Source organism: Ornithodoros turicata, chromosome 2 (assembly GCF_037126465.1).
Source record: "Ornithodoros turicata isolate Travis chromosome 2, ASM3712646v1, whole genome shotgun sequence".
Lineage (NCBI taxonomy): Eukaryota > Metazoa > Arthropoda > Arachnida > Ixodida > Argasidae > Ornithodoros > Ornithodoros turicata.
The window spans coordinates 110,213,093-110,228,282 of record NC_088202.1 but is presented as its reverse complement, the minus strand read 5'-3'; the positions used below and the strand labels follow the sequence as shown (position 1 = coordinate 110,228,282).

At 46.3% G+C, this 15,190-nt stretch overlaps 1 protein-coding gene across 9 annotated transcripts in view; it reads right to left on the bottom strand.

The window, feature by feature from the left end:
• LOC135385943 (hemicentin-2-like) overlaps positions 1–15,190 on the bottom strand; it is a 1,123,122-nt gene that overhangs the window by 76,223 nt on the left and 1,031,709 nt on the right. For all 9 annotated transcript variants that reach the window (XM_064615587.1, XM_064615589.1, XM_064615588.1 and 6 more), the window contains one exon: positions 5,251–5,454. In XM_064615587.1, coding sequence (XP_064471657.1) covers positions 5,251–5,454 — 204 coding nt within the window. The remainder of the gene's footprint in view (positions 1–5,250; positions 5,455–15,190) is intronic.

The window sequence follows — 15,190 nt, the reverse complement described above, 5'->3', positions numbered from 1 at the left end:
GCATCGACGTTAACTCAATATTTTTTATATCAATCAATCAATCAATCAATCAATCAATCAATCAATCAATCAATCAATCAATCAATCAATCAATCAATCAATCAATCAATTAATTAATTAATTAATCGATCGATCGATCGATCGATCCATCGATCGGCGTTAATTCGAATTGTCAATCAGTCTGGTTTGATAGCGTTGCGTGGACCCGAGACTGCATGTACGCTGTGATTCCAACCTTCCTATACGCGAGTCCATTTACGAGCTGATCTAGTTCACGGTTGGCTTCTCCATAGGGTAATTAAATGTGCCTCCGAGTACGTTTTAGTCACTTTACTGTGATAAGAAACGCAGTTATAGTTTCTCACAGTGAAAGTGCATGTACCACAGGATGGACCTTAAATGTACTGTGACTTACTGATAAAATAGCATAAACGCAGGATAGCTGGTGGAAGAAATCCATGATGAAACAAGCCTGAGTATGGGCAGCTTGTGCCTGGGTCTGGGCTCATGGGCATGAGCTTGAGCTTCGTTGTGTATTTTTGTCTAATTCGTGTTGCCCATGATCCGGCTTGTTTGAGCATGGAAATTATTGCGACGTGCTCGTATACTGGAGCTTACGGCTATGCATCAAAGGGTTCACGCTCAAACTGCTCTTCCGCCCCAAAATGCCTTTGTAGAAACATTTTTATCGGGAATTCAATGATAACTGAACGTAGGAACAAATACCCCAATTTCTCCAAGAGTCCGATGTAAGGACCGTTTTTGTAGCAAAGCAAAGTACACACCGCAGTACACGCTGCGCAGTAAATTATTTTTTTACTTTACCCCGCAGTGAGGCAGATCGCCGTACACCGCTCAGCAGTTCAATTTCAACACAAAGAGACGCGGAGGACGAGAGAAAACAAAAAGTAAGCCGCAACAGCGGACAACAAAAGCACTAAACGCACTAACCGGACAAAGTGACCGAAGTGCTACGTCGAGCAACTTCAATGCACTGCGCGTCCTACGAACCACTTATGACGTCAACGACCTACCATCACCCTTTCTGTCGTATCATTTCACCGTCGCAATTTCGCCTGGCCGCCATTCTCCGTGCTTCCGTCCAAACAACCCCCATAAAGTGCAGCGTCGCAACGATATCTATAAATCCTTCCCTGCGGAAAACATCAAAGCCGAGTGGCACCTCTCCAGCGGCGCCCGATGAGTTCTCGCGGGCTCGCAATCAAGCACGAGTGCCCTCCACCATTCCTCTTAGCAACGGTGCTTGAAAGAGGTAACTTAATTTATTATTCTAATTTGAAAACAGAGAGTACCGCGAGTCATGACGGCACTGTCGGCGCACGAGCGTCGTCTTTGGAAAATTAGACTGAAGAGGGCGTGGCGAAGTGACGTCTTCAGCCGGTCATAATTCGGCCAAACAATGGGGTGCCTCTTAGAGCTCTCAGCCAGCAGACAAAATGTAGCAGATGGTGGCTGCGCAGGCCCTCGCTCGTCAGGAAGTGGCTACACGCTGATAAGGAAGCGAGGAGGTCGCTAGAATCCACGCTGCGAAGCCATCAATCACCTCTCCTAGTTGTAGGCTAGTTTAATGAAAATGGATATACGAGCTGCCCCGTCCCTCTGCACCCCTTGTAACGCATAAAACTGTTGAAAAGGGAAGAGTTGTGAGAAGAATAGCGTTACTGTCCAAGAGAGAGATATTGCGTATAGGGGGTATAGAGAGAGTTACAAGGGTCGCTTCAGGACCTTCCCTTTCTCTTTGACTTCGCTTTCGCATAGTGGCCGTGTAATCTCTGGCCACGGCTCGTTCCGCCCTATTCCCCAGGATGGGGGGCACGAACTCAAAAATGTAGCATTGTGTGGACGGGAGTTTTGTGTCAGAATGGCTCGGAAAAAGTGATTGATCACAAATGGAGCTTTGGGTACTTTCAGTGAGAGTTTGGAGAGAATCGAAGGGCGATTAAGTGAAAGTCGTTGCACCAGAAGCTTTGAGAAGGATGGAAAGGCTTTCATTTCCGCGAAATTTACTCCAACACTTTTATCAGTTGCGCTAATTTTTGTTTTCGTAAGCTTTTGCGCTAACGACCAAGACAATGCGTTAACGTGGAATATGATGAATAGACATGACCGGGCGCTAGATGGCTTGCAACAGGAAAGAACAGTCGCTGTGATAGTGATGGTGATGTGACAAAGAAAAAAACGGGAATGTGAGTTACAACGAAGTGGAACTGGCTACAGTACGCTTGCACACAGGAAGCACAAACAGATGAGAGAGTTAAAATGATGGAGTTCAACATGTAGCTCAAAAGCTTCAACCAAGCAAGTGTAAAATGTCAGAATCGCTGCGGCAACACACAGCACACATTCAGCGAGCCATAGAATATCCATAAACCCGGTTGTATGTAGAAAATCTTTAAGTGTCCTCAGCGCCTTGTCGGGCGACGGAGGCGCTGAGCCTCCCTATAGCTTTCTCGTTTGCGGGGCTCGCCTCTGGTGCAGGGTGTCAAAGGGCAAAAAATACGGATCCGGTTTTGGGTTCGCGTTACTTGAATTTCGTTCCGATTCAGTTCCGGTTCGGCCACGCCAAAAATCAAACCGATTCGCAAACAGGTTCGCAGCCCCGAACCGGTTCAACACTTCCATTTTATATGTCCCATCAAGCTGCTTTTATCGGGAAATGCGTGGCTAATAGCTTACTGCTGTTGTCTGCATTGACGTTTTTAGTGGTCTGGTACTTCCTTTTAGCGAGAGAAAGGAAAAAAAATGTAGGAACACTTATTGCAAATAGAGTCCACGCTAATGAAACGGTGTAGTCGTGCGACTTTCTGTCCTCAAAATCTTTTTAACACGCACAGGGCCAGCAAGATACACTTCAAGGAAGCCTAATAAGGTTAACAGCATTACATAGACGACGGTACTTGCAGGGCACACTGCAATCGCAGCGTGAATCGATCTGAAACCGTACCGAAAATAAGTGTGCCAGCATCGCTTTGTCCGAGCTCACAGCCGTGTACAAGTTAATCCACAACACAAAGGCAATGTATCACGACGCAATTGCACTACCAATAAGCAGAATTACATTTATATTTCAAACCACGACCAATCAAACAGGCACCGTTCTACGTACGCGCCTTCTCCACTTCTCATGTTTCTGACTTGTTTAATTTTTAGTGTAGAGGGAAATGTTGGGCGCTTATTTAGTCAGATATTCGTCCTATAGAGCTACACAACTTTCCTATACTCCATTATTGCTTCATTCGTTCGCGTCGCGCCACCTCTCAGAAGAGCAGACGCCGCAGTGCGTGCGTGGGGCGCGAGCCGCGGTGCTCACAAGGACAACTGCGCTGCAACATGTTAAAAGGACGCTGAAAGTATATTACTATACGTCCTCGCTTGACTGCAAGGTGAAAATTTTCGAAATCCATGATATGGATGTGTGATAATGATAGCAATGTGTCCTCGGAGATTGAGAGGAACTCACTTCTTTTATGTCCGAACCGTTTTATTGCGAACCAGTTACTGCTATTATTTTTTATGGTTCTGCTCGGTTCGGGTTCAACAGTGCCATGAAAATTTCGGTTCGGGTTCGGTTCGACACCCTGCTGGTGCTCGCCTCTGCACGGGCTCACTCGGAAGCCCGACACCGGCCGAGTAAAGCCTTGAATGATTGATTGATTGATTATGAAAGAAAAGCTTCTTTCAGCCTTCTTTTTGTGGGCCTATGGCGAGCTCGGGTTTAATATTGTGATCCGGTGCAGGCACAAACCCGTACATTGACGAGCTTGCAGGCAACGCGCTCGAGCCTGCGCTACGCCACTGACAGCTAGCTGCGGCTAATATTTGCAGCCTCACTACTCTATACGAGCCGGCTCGGATAACCCAGAAACTACTCGGGATTGGGTGGGGTCCGTGCCCGCTAGGTATACATGCGCTTCCTACAAGAAACGGGCCTTGCGCAAAGACGCCTCTAGCGTACCTTCCATCCACAGTGGACGTCGGTTGCATCGGTTGCGTACATACTGTATATACCTCACCTACACACCTCCACCATTTTTTTTCTTTTTCGGCCATAGTCGTGACGATGCCCACTGGTGTGTGGTCAACAACGGCAAACCTATCTCGCCCCCCCCCCCCCTGCATCGGGCCGGACCCAGGCGACTAAACAAAAGAAATGAGTGGCACGGGTCGGGCCTAAAAATGCCCGTGCAGTGCTCTAATGAGGGCTCAAGCGTAAACTGACTCTGCATTACAGATATCACACTTAAGTGCACAGGCAAAAATGTACTGATGTTCACAATAGTGAAAAATTGAGAACAGTTGCTATGTTCAGGCAAAAGTGCTTTTGTAAAACAATAGTGACTACGCTGTGCGGGTCTTCGATGCCTTTGACGGAAGTGCTCCGGAACCGGACAATCGCAGCGAGAGCAACACTAAGACTGTCGCACGGCCCTGCACATAGTAGGCATAACAGGCTTACATAAGACAACACGAAGTGACACCTTCTGTGTCCTAGTACTGCGTCATGGGTAAAATAAATATCGCTTTGCTACCAACCTTAATTAACACGTTACATAAGCGTGGATAATGTGCTTGGCCACAGTATAAGGATGCCATCAAAAACATCAGAAAAACGGAATGGCCAACGCAGGAATCAAGAAAAAGGAAACAGCAAGACGGATAATTTACTCCGTGCGAAATAGTGCATCAGCTGCTTGACCTGGTACGGTACTGCTGTGCTCAGAAGTCTACAGCAAAGCCAACATGACCAAACATGAATTGGTCGGGTGCCGAATTCAATCTCTCCACAATTTTTAAATTTTTGTTGTACTTATCAACTTAATGATCAAACATGATATTGTGTCTCAAACATCTCAGTTCCTTCTGTATGTTAAACGTTGCGTTCTACTTTTTTCTGATATTAGGGAGTTACGGTTCGCGAACGGTTTTGTCACGACACAATCAGATTATTACGTTCCGATTCATTTCCCCTTCTCATTGGTCATCCGTGAAACCGTTTGCGAACCGTTTTGGCGAAAACGATTAATTAAAACTCACTATTAAGAAGTTTTAGTAGACGGAAAGCAGGCTTATAAAACGATACCAGGTAAGAACCTCTGAAGAAAAAAAAATAAATAAAACGTGATGACAGCCATATGAGAAACGTCATCGTGAAAACTCGCTAATGCAGCCGATACGAAGAGTGGGATGCAAGCACAGGTACGCACCGAATAGTGCGTAGGATGAACTTACGGTTCATATTGATGGTGACGGAAGAAGACCTAGGAACAGTGAGGTTGGTGTTGCTGGCCTGACAGGTGAGCACCTTTAGGAGGTCGGACCGCTGTAAGCGAGGAATGGTCAGCTCGTTGCGCACCACCTCCAGGGGAGAAGGGGCGGAGCTGTCGTCGATGAGCGTCGAGCCACTCCACCAAGTCACGTTCGGAGGAGGTCGACCTGCAAGGAAACAAGATTCGTACTTAATCGGACTTGTGTCCAGAGATACAAAATTTCCGCGCATTTTGAGATTGAAAAAGAAAAATTTAGAGAAATTGTAGAAATATTTTAAAGAAAAATTAATACACAAACGAAACTTTTACTCCCGTACGACTTAGATTGGAACATTACAGCATAATTTATAGTGCGATATAGATTTACAAATATGGATTTTGTTTGTTTATCACTCAAATACGAAATACGACAACTTCAGGTCAATGTGATTCTTACTTGAAGAATGACTTTCTGAGATTTTTTAGAAATAACTGAATAGAACATAAAAGAAGATTAGCTCTCTTTTCACTGTGCAGTGACTATTATTTATAAGTGCTGTGTGCCGAGCGGGCACACTGTTGAATTTTAAACACAATTTTACATGCAGTCATGAAGGATGCACTCCCTTCTATGTACCCTGTATTTAAAAAATATATCTGCATGTGAGGTGCTAAATGGGTGTAAGAGAGAGGAAGAGAACTCCTGCACAGCAGTCTGGTGCAGAAAGAGTGTAAGAAAGGAACGAATTCGTTGTATGGTTTTCTGGAAGACGTACTCATTCGCAGTGATGGCCAGTAGTTAACTACATGTAGTTAAACTACTAGTTAAACTACCTGATTGTAGTTAAAAAGTAGTTACCAACTACTTGCAGAAATGTAGTGGCAACTACTAGTTAAACTACTATTTTAAGTAGTTAACTACAGTAGTTAGGTTACTGAAGGCGCCAACTACTTCCGATTTTGCCGCAAGCTTTACGGCACGATTGTGCTTCCGACTTTTGCCTTGAGCTACTTGTTTGATGAGAACGGAGGTGCAGAGCAATTGTATCGTGCATGTGTACTAAATCTTCACTTTTAATTAGAGTTATGCGAATATTGAAAATTTCGAATACGAATCGAATACGAATATCTACAAAATTGGCCTTCGAATATTGAATCGAATTTCGAATATCACGTCATAGGATAACAGCTTCTATGAGTTAATTAAATTAATTAAGCTCCGAAAACAAGCATCGTCACTGTTGTGTTCTGCTGATCCTTAGAAAAAAGTGCTAATGAGGAATATGTATTAATGTATTGGCTTAGCCTAGAGCATACATGCTTATATGCACATGTACGGTAAAATTATTTTTACAGTGAAACAGTGTGCTGTTCTCATGAGGCAAGCTGAAAACCGCAAGAAAAAACTTTCATTTCAAAAATCTTTTATGAACAGAGAACACCTGTGTTGGCATTGTAAATTGCTGGTGAAACAGACAGAATGGAAGTAAAGAGCAATGACATGTTCAGAGTGGGATGATTTAGTGATGAGCACCTCAGAAGGAAAATGATGGTGGCAAGTGGTCTCTTCTTGCATTGACAATGTCTTCCGCATTTGTCGTGAAGGCGGGAAACTAAAGGCGTAAAGGCGGGTTTCACTGCTCTCACGCGTGACGTCACGCGTGAGACCATCGTTACTGACGGTAATGCATAGTTTGGAACGGCCTCATGCATTATAGCGCAGTAAAACTGCGATCCTCGACGGTATTGTATGGCTGTATCACGCGTGATTGTTTCCGCGACGTTCGTGTTCAGCGCTCCTTCCATTTCAGGGCGGAAATCTGCGCGCGGGCCTCAAACTTTGTCGCGCCGACGGCGACGCGCGTGAGTCGCAAGCAAAATCGCTTCATGAAGGTCGGGTCCGGTTAAGGCTATATATGCGTCTTGCTATCATCTGTAACAACAGTTAGCGCAGTTTCAAATGACTGCAGCGTTACTGCATGTCGTCCTAGTTGGCGCTTTCATACGGTCGCAGAGCGCCGGAGTTGAAGAAACTATGTCGAAATATCAACACGTCCCACTCCTCGATTACCGCCGTCATCGCACGCGACCATGATTCTATCATATGTCGCTGACAACCACAAATCAAAACCGAAAAAGACGTATTCGAGAAGCAAGTTTTGGCTGTGCATGCAATGGGACGCTGAACAGCGGTGTTCAGCCCAACGTCAACATAATTTCAATATTTAACCGTAATTTCACCGAACTGTAGGCCTTATACGAATGTTCAGAGTTCGCTAGCAATCCACTAAAGCCGCGACAGTGCTGACGATGTATGAAACGTACTGCCACAGGCGCCGGCTGCGGGGGGGCTTGGGGGCCTGGTCCTCCCCGGAACTTTTCCTAGGAGGGGCCAGGCCCCCTCCGGGAAGTCTACCCAGCTGACACTCAAGATGAAAGTTTCGAGGGATATCCTAAGAATCGATCGCGTGTTGCACGCGATTGATGATGAACATCCTGCAAAAGTTCGTCTCGTAACGTCACAACACGGATTTCCTGATACCTTGCCCGACCTCTCTGTAAAAAGGGGGGGGGGGGGCTTTGTCCCCGGCCCCCTCCGGCAGATTGAATACTCTCCGCCTATGCGTACCGCGGTCTCGGGTTTCGGTTACCGAACGTATAGCGACGCATTCGTAAACGAGCGCGGAAGCTCAGCGCGTCGCTTTGCAGCTGTTCTACTATGCATGTTCGTCGCCGCAACGTACAAATTCCAGTGCGCAGCCCGCAACAGCTTCGGAATAAGCTGCTGTGATATGCGAAAAAAAAATCGAATATTCAGACTTTTACGAATATTCGAAAACTTCGAATATCAAATTTTCGAATACGAATATGAATCGAATATCGCAAATATTCTATTCATATTCGAAATTTCGAATATTCGCACAACTCTACTTTTAATGCTTGTCTAGTGAAGCCTCATATGCTGTGAAATAATTCTGCAACTTAGTTTATCGCGTAGGCACAGAAAGAATCCCACCGCAAACTTTGTATTTGACGATCGTAGCAATGGCTTGAGCCAAAGTTTATTATTGCATGTGATTCATATTTAGGTGTCCAAGAACACTGCAAGGGATTGGTGTTGGTGGACAACGCTAAGTAGTTATAGATGTAGTTAAACTACATTGCAGTAGTTAAAAAAGTAGTTTTAACTACTCCCCTGAAAAGTAGTTGAACTACTAGTTAAACTACTCAATCACAAAGTAGTTAGTAGTTATAGTTAAACTACTGTAGAAGTAGTTAGTGGCCATCACTGCTCATTCGTTTACAGCACAGACAGCACATAGCGGGCTAGTGGACGTCTGATATGATATAACCTGACACACCTGTCCAGAGGCGTGGAGTATTTAGATGTTTATTGCAAATTATCTGCAAGATGGGTAATACACATATTTATGTTGATGGCTATTGTGACGTTGAACAGAGATCTAAAGTGTCTCGAAATGACACCTTGAATAAGGTGGCGTAGTTATTGACGGACAAGTGCGCTTTCTAGGTACAGTGCAAATTAGGTATAACTACATAAATCGAATGCAATCAGGGAAGTAATTTGTTATTATGAATGTGATTAGCGCTCGTGTTACGTAATTAACTTTACAGATAAGAAAAGAGTTCATCAATCGACTACACTATTAGGACCCTAGCATAACAGTTGGGGTTGTAGCACATACTAAAGTAAAAACTGCAGCAAAAGCACGCTGACAGTAAGCGACAGATAGACCTGCAGACTCGCAACTAGCACAGGTTCAACGGATAAAGACAATATATGCAGAAGGCAAACAGCAAATGACAAAACAGGAGCTAACACGCTGTGTTGAGTATACAACTTGTGTATTACGTACATAATAAATTTTCTCATAACACCACGTGGAATTTGTCCAACCTTTGTGGCCTCGTTTTTTGTTGTCGCTCCATCTGTTAGGTACTGTTTTGCCATTAGTTGTTGGCCTTGTGTACTGCATATATAATCTTTATCGATTAAACTTCCGCTACTTGTGAGTCTGCAGGTCTATCTGTCGTTGACTGTATTAACCCGCTTGTCCGAGTCCTTTTGCTGCAGTTTTTAGATTAGTACGAAGTCTAGCATTGCAGAACAATGCCCTTTTGGAAGGGTGTACTCTTGTCGAAGGAAATGTTCGGGCTTCGGGCTTGGAAATTATGGAAAATTTTTCTGACGCCGAGAAAAAAAAAAAGAGAGCAAAAGAACCCGTTTTCGCCGATTTTTTCCGTTTCCTTTTTTCTTGCATTTTGAGGCTTCGTATTGTGTCCAGTACAAGTGTAATCCGGTCCTGAGAATGTCCGTAAAGCGTAAACTTGATGTAGCCCCGTCTCTCCATACACCTGTACACTTTTCTTCTACATTTCAACTGTCTTCGCGTTTCTTGCTCGTCTTGACGACTTGGTAGTTATTGTCCCGCTCACGAAAAAGTCTCATGGGCTACGGGGGGAGGGGGGATATATTTATTGAGAAAAAAAAGGGAGGAAAGGTTAGTCAGGCGTAGGCCGACTTGCTATTCCTTTAAAAACACACACGCACACACACAAAAAGGTTCTTAGAGGCTGGTCGAGAGGTCGGAGGCATCAAGAAAGCTCAAGAGGGCAGTCGTAACCGCCCCCTAGTTGTGCAGGACTGGGCCGAGCAGAGTGGCCAAAGAGACGTTGGGGAAACCAAGTTGTCGCACGTGGCTTACCGGTTGCAGTATAATTGATAGTGCTCAATGTCGGCCTCCACGCAACAAGTTGTGCAATTGGGGAGTTCGTCTGGCGCATTTTATACAGGAGGGAGGGTGGTGCGTGCAACATTCATTCGAAGACGATGGAGGAATGACTCTTCAGCTCTATTGCAACGGCAGGCAACAGTAAAGACCTGCAAAGGGGTCAATGAGACGTAAGAAATGATCATATGAGGTAGAGTCCTCTCGGAACTGCTGGGTACGGACACAGCGCCACCGGCGAATGTGCAGGGAACAGGCAGAGGTCGTTAGGGGTAGAGGGGTAGCAGGGAGAGCTCTGGTAGATGTTGCGAGTCTCGCCATTGTGTCTGCGCGGGTGTTACCAAGAAGGCCTACGTGTCACGGGATCCACTGAAGCGTCACAGAATGGCCAGTAGCCGCAAATTGTGTGAGAGCTTGCAGTATGAGTGCGTGGAGAGTGCATATTGTGCTGGGGCGAAAACAGAGCAGCAGATCCAGTCAAGCCTTGCTGTCAGTCAGAAAAAAACCCACTGTGCAGCCGGCAGGCTGAGCAAGTGCTGTAGAGCCGACAGGATGCCGAGGAGTTCTGCTTCCATACAGGACATTGGGTAAGGGAGGGCAATGGCTTGCTGAAAGTCACTATCAGGGATATAAAATGCAGCGAGACGTCTCAGGGGTACCTTGATTGATCAACACGATATCCATGCTAATTGTTGATATTAAGAAACACTGAGTTATACAACTTGAGTGATTGCCCGGACACTATCTGTTCACTATGTTCACCTTTATTGTTTCTACTTCTATGCATGAATGTGGCATCAATTTACCATTTCACACATTTCACACACACACACACAACCTATACAAAAATATAGAGGAAGACTGCTTCTGCACCAGTTGCTGTTGAGCCAGGCGTTGCAGGGAGACGTACAATAATACGTACAAAGCGAAAGACACGCGTATCACGTACAGCGATACTATCCAACGGACTAAGCACAAGTCCGGACAAAATAACTTACACATGGCTGGCCAATCTATGACCTAAAACAACTAAAACTCTCCTCGGCTTCTACAACGAAAGTTGGAATACCGGGATCGTGCAGGAGGAGTGGAAAATAGCGAGAATAATTCTAATCCGAAAATCGCAAACCCCAAGGAAGAACTATTATCGTACAAGCCAATCAGCCTTATGAGCTGCATAGCCAAAATAATGGAACGTATGATCCTGGTCCGAATCTACTGGTTGGATGGAGCATAACAAGATTGTTCCTGACGACACAGCTGGCTTTCGAAAATCACGCTGCACAGTAGACTGCATCACAGACCCAATAACCGATGTGGAGCATAACAAAGCCCTCTCCATCAAAAGCAGTAGCTGTGTTTCTAGACATAAAATGTGCTTTTGATATCGTCTGCCATGCCCATGTGCTTCTGGCGAAAAGAAATTCAGGCACGGAAGGACTGACTTTCACCTGGCTAAAAAGCTTCCTGACAGCTGCCGATGGAAGGACCCCCGCCCTCACCCTCCGTCAAGGAGGGCCCCAAGGCGCAATCCTCAGTCCAACACTCTTCAACCTGCTGATGTCGGAACCGGCAAAGTTACCCCCCACCCCCACCCTACACACACACACACACACATAGGTGAAGTTCACCATATATGCAGATAACTTATGTATATGGACTAGTGTGCGCCACATTCAACAGATCAGGAACACACTCCAATACGCCCTGGTGATCATTGGCATCTTCCTAGAAGAAATGGTGGTGGACCGCGGTCAGCAGCGAAAATAGTGAATGTTCCTCTTACAAGAAAAAAACATGTAAACGTGTACAGGTTCCTGGGCGTCATAGTCCACCAGAGAGCTTAGATGGTGAAAACAAGTCAAAAGCCTCGAGGAATCAACAAAAAACTACATCAAATCAACCTCATGTAAATCCTCGGTAGTTACCGCCTGGGCAGCAACAAAGCATTTCACAACATGCATCACAGGCTCATTGGACAGACGATAGCGTACAGCATCCCACATCTCAAGCAATCTTTCAGCAACAGAAGAATATGGACCCCGACGTATACTCAGCCGAAGCCTACGGATATACCTTGGCATCACAAAAACAGCAAGGACCGCAGTTACTCTCGCCCAGGGAAGAGAACCGTCCATCTACGCCTTACGATAACAGGAAACAGATCGGTACCTGATCTGCTTCCTCACAGGTCGTAACATCCACCCACTCGTCGACATCAAGAACGTATTATCAACAAGGCTATCCGTTATATCGAACGCAGACCGTCTAGGACGCCGGATTGAACCGCACAACCAAGACACGGCCCCATGGCTCCTATACCCTCCGACAGCGTGCGCAGACATTCCTAGCATCAGCAAAAAAAGAGGAAACCGCAACAGTGGCGCTCAAAACCTTGTCACTGGCCCACATTGAGAAGTATTACCCATCGGCTGCCGCTGTACCCGCGAAGAAGGGTCCCTTCTACATCGTCTTCGGCTGAACGTTGCCCTCACGCATTCACTCCTGTTCAAAATGGGCCGCGTCCCGTCTTCCACTTTCCCCTGCTGCGCCGTGGAAGACGACCCAAGCAACAAACAAAGGTTGGGCCAAGCTTGGCAATAATTAGGCTGGCCTTCCTGGCCTTGCTTGGTACATCATCGGCCAACAAGCTTGTTTCTTGATACGGATCTGTACCCTTGCCAATGACTTTTCAACCACTGGCCAGCACTGGCCTACATTGTGTCAAGCTTGTGCCAAGATACAGACCAAAGCATTCCTGCGGCGTCGCTCATATTCATACTCAACTGTCTCGCGGCGTAAGGTAACGATTTATCATTCTTTGTTTGTTGCTCGTATTTCCCACAACGAACAGTGAGCACGGCGTTTTAAAGCACAAAGATTTCCCAGACATTGTGCACTACGCTTCAAAGTGCAAAAAAGAAACAGGAAAAAATAGAGAGAGAGAAACATAAAAGCTCGAAAGATGCCCGAGACCACTAGGACCAAACAGCTCACAAAGAAAAGCAATTGCATTTCTTTCCTGAGGAACAACAGATACTATACATTGTCTCGCGAGCTTCCACAAATACGAGAGTCCTGTTTGCCTGTTAGTCAAAATGAAGGGTGAGGTGTCTAAGTTTAATTCGATGCGTGCACAAACAACACTGGAATGATGAATTGCTTGTCGTAATAACTAACCATGAAGATAACGTCTCTGTTTCGTACTGCTTTTGGTTTGAGACATTCACTTGGTCCATCAGAAGTCGAACTTATGCACTGCTACACCATTCCGCGTTACCCTCTCTTCAAGGCGACATACTCAGATTGAACCAAGTTTGGCAAGAGCTTGCCTGCCAACCTAGCCGTGCTTGGCAAGTGCTTGACCAACGAGCTCGTTTCTTGATACGGATCTGTCCCCTGGCCGACGGAAACCTCGCTCTGCTTACCACTATGCAACATTGCGCCAACGTTGGCTGGCCGAAGGAGATGTTGGCCAGCTGTCATCCGACTTTTTCCCATCCGTCGGTCATCGGCCATTGCTTGCTTGGGGATATCGCCCATCAGCTCCTCCACTGTCAGCGTCACCTTCATCATCGGGCCGTGCTTTGGCACCGCCTCTCACTGCTTGGGTGCTGTTATGACTCAAGCTCAAGTTTCGAGAATTGGCAACGTGGGACGACCTAGTTGAAAAGTCTTTTGGGAGCAGCTACGCAAGGGAAGAAAAGGAACCATCCCGAAAACAGACCAGCGGTCTCCTTCGGACAATAAGGCGGGGACGCAGTTAAGAGGCCGAACGAAGCAGGGGATGTATTCCTGGAATAGAGAAAGCGGGACACTCTCGCCTTCGATGGTTTTAAAAGCGTCCGACATCGGGTGCTCATGGCCTTTCTGTACTTTGGACGCATGTCCGTCACCAGTCTGTACAAATGATGTACATATACAGTGTTGTCTTCCCCCGTAATCTGCCTACCGGCGTCTGTCTCCATTTCCCTGCATAGTTTGTTGGAATTCGTCTTCACGCTACCCAAACGGCGGAGTTACAACACTGAACGGACGTTTCCCGTGCAACACTCCTTGGCCCCGCGCAGCGAGGTAGCAAGAGGAGTATCACTATGGTGGTGCTCCGCTTTCTGCGGGATACGGCACTGCTGGGCTCGCTGTGAGCCGTTTCCTATTTATTTTTTATTTTTTGGGAATTGCAAGCGTGGCGTGCTCCCTGGCTTCTCCCTGGCTGGTGCTTTCGGATTCTGTCTTTGCTTTTCGTTTTTCTGCCAATAAATTCCCCCTCGCCCCAATGGAAACACGGAGCATACTCCGACGGCTCTTCTTCCTCAGACAAGCGCATTCACGTTGAAAACCACCACTAAATCATACAGGCTATCCCACAGCGCTTCCTCCAAGGCAGCAGAACTGCACGCCATCTTAAGAGCTCCGCACCACATCAACAGCTCCCCTATCAAGACCTTGGTCATCTGCACAGACCCCAAGGCAACTCTACCCTCAATAGTACGGCAAGACACTAATGACCAAATCGCATATCACATACTCAGCATATACAACGAGGCCAAAACTATGGGACACATCATATCCCTCCAATGGATCCCATCTCACCATGGCAATCCTGTAAATGAAGCCCAGACGAGGCAGCCAAAAACGCTCTCAGCGATGCAAAATCATCAGACGCTCCTTTCACAACATCAGATGCAAAACGACTACTCAGAAGAACGGCACGAAAAAAAAAAAAAAAAAAGACGACAGAAAGGAGGGCTCACACTGTATGGAAATCAATCCAACAGAGTACCTGACGTTTATCGACCCCAATGCCGAAACTGTCATACCATGTAGAATTGAGCGAGCACTAAAGAGAGACATTCAACGCATTAGGTTTGGTGCGCTGGTTACCGCATCCACGCAACAGCAACCTCTGCACGCACTGCAAGGTTCCCCAGGAATACTCATCATGTCCTGATGCAATGCACCGAATTCGGCAATTCAAGAAATCAACCTCGACAGACCCTGCAGGCTCTCGATAACAGAACTTTCTCCTTCTGTAGGGTCATGGGAAGGTGGCACACACAGAATCAAGAAAATGAAGCACTAGAGGCCGTGCCTTTTTAAAAGACTGCGGTAAGTGTAACCGCTATTAACTCAAGCAACCTGGGATCTCCATAGCCCCTACGAAAGAATTGG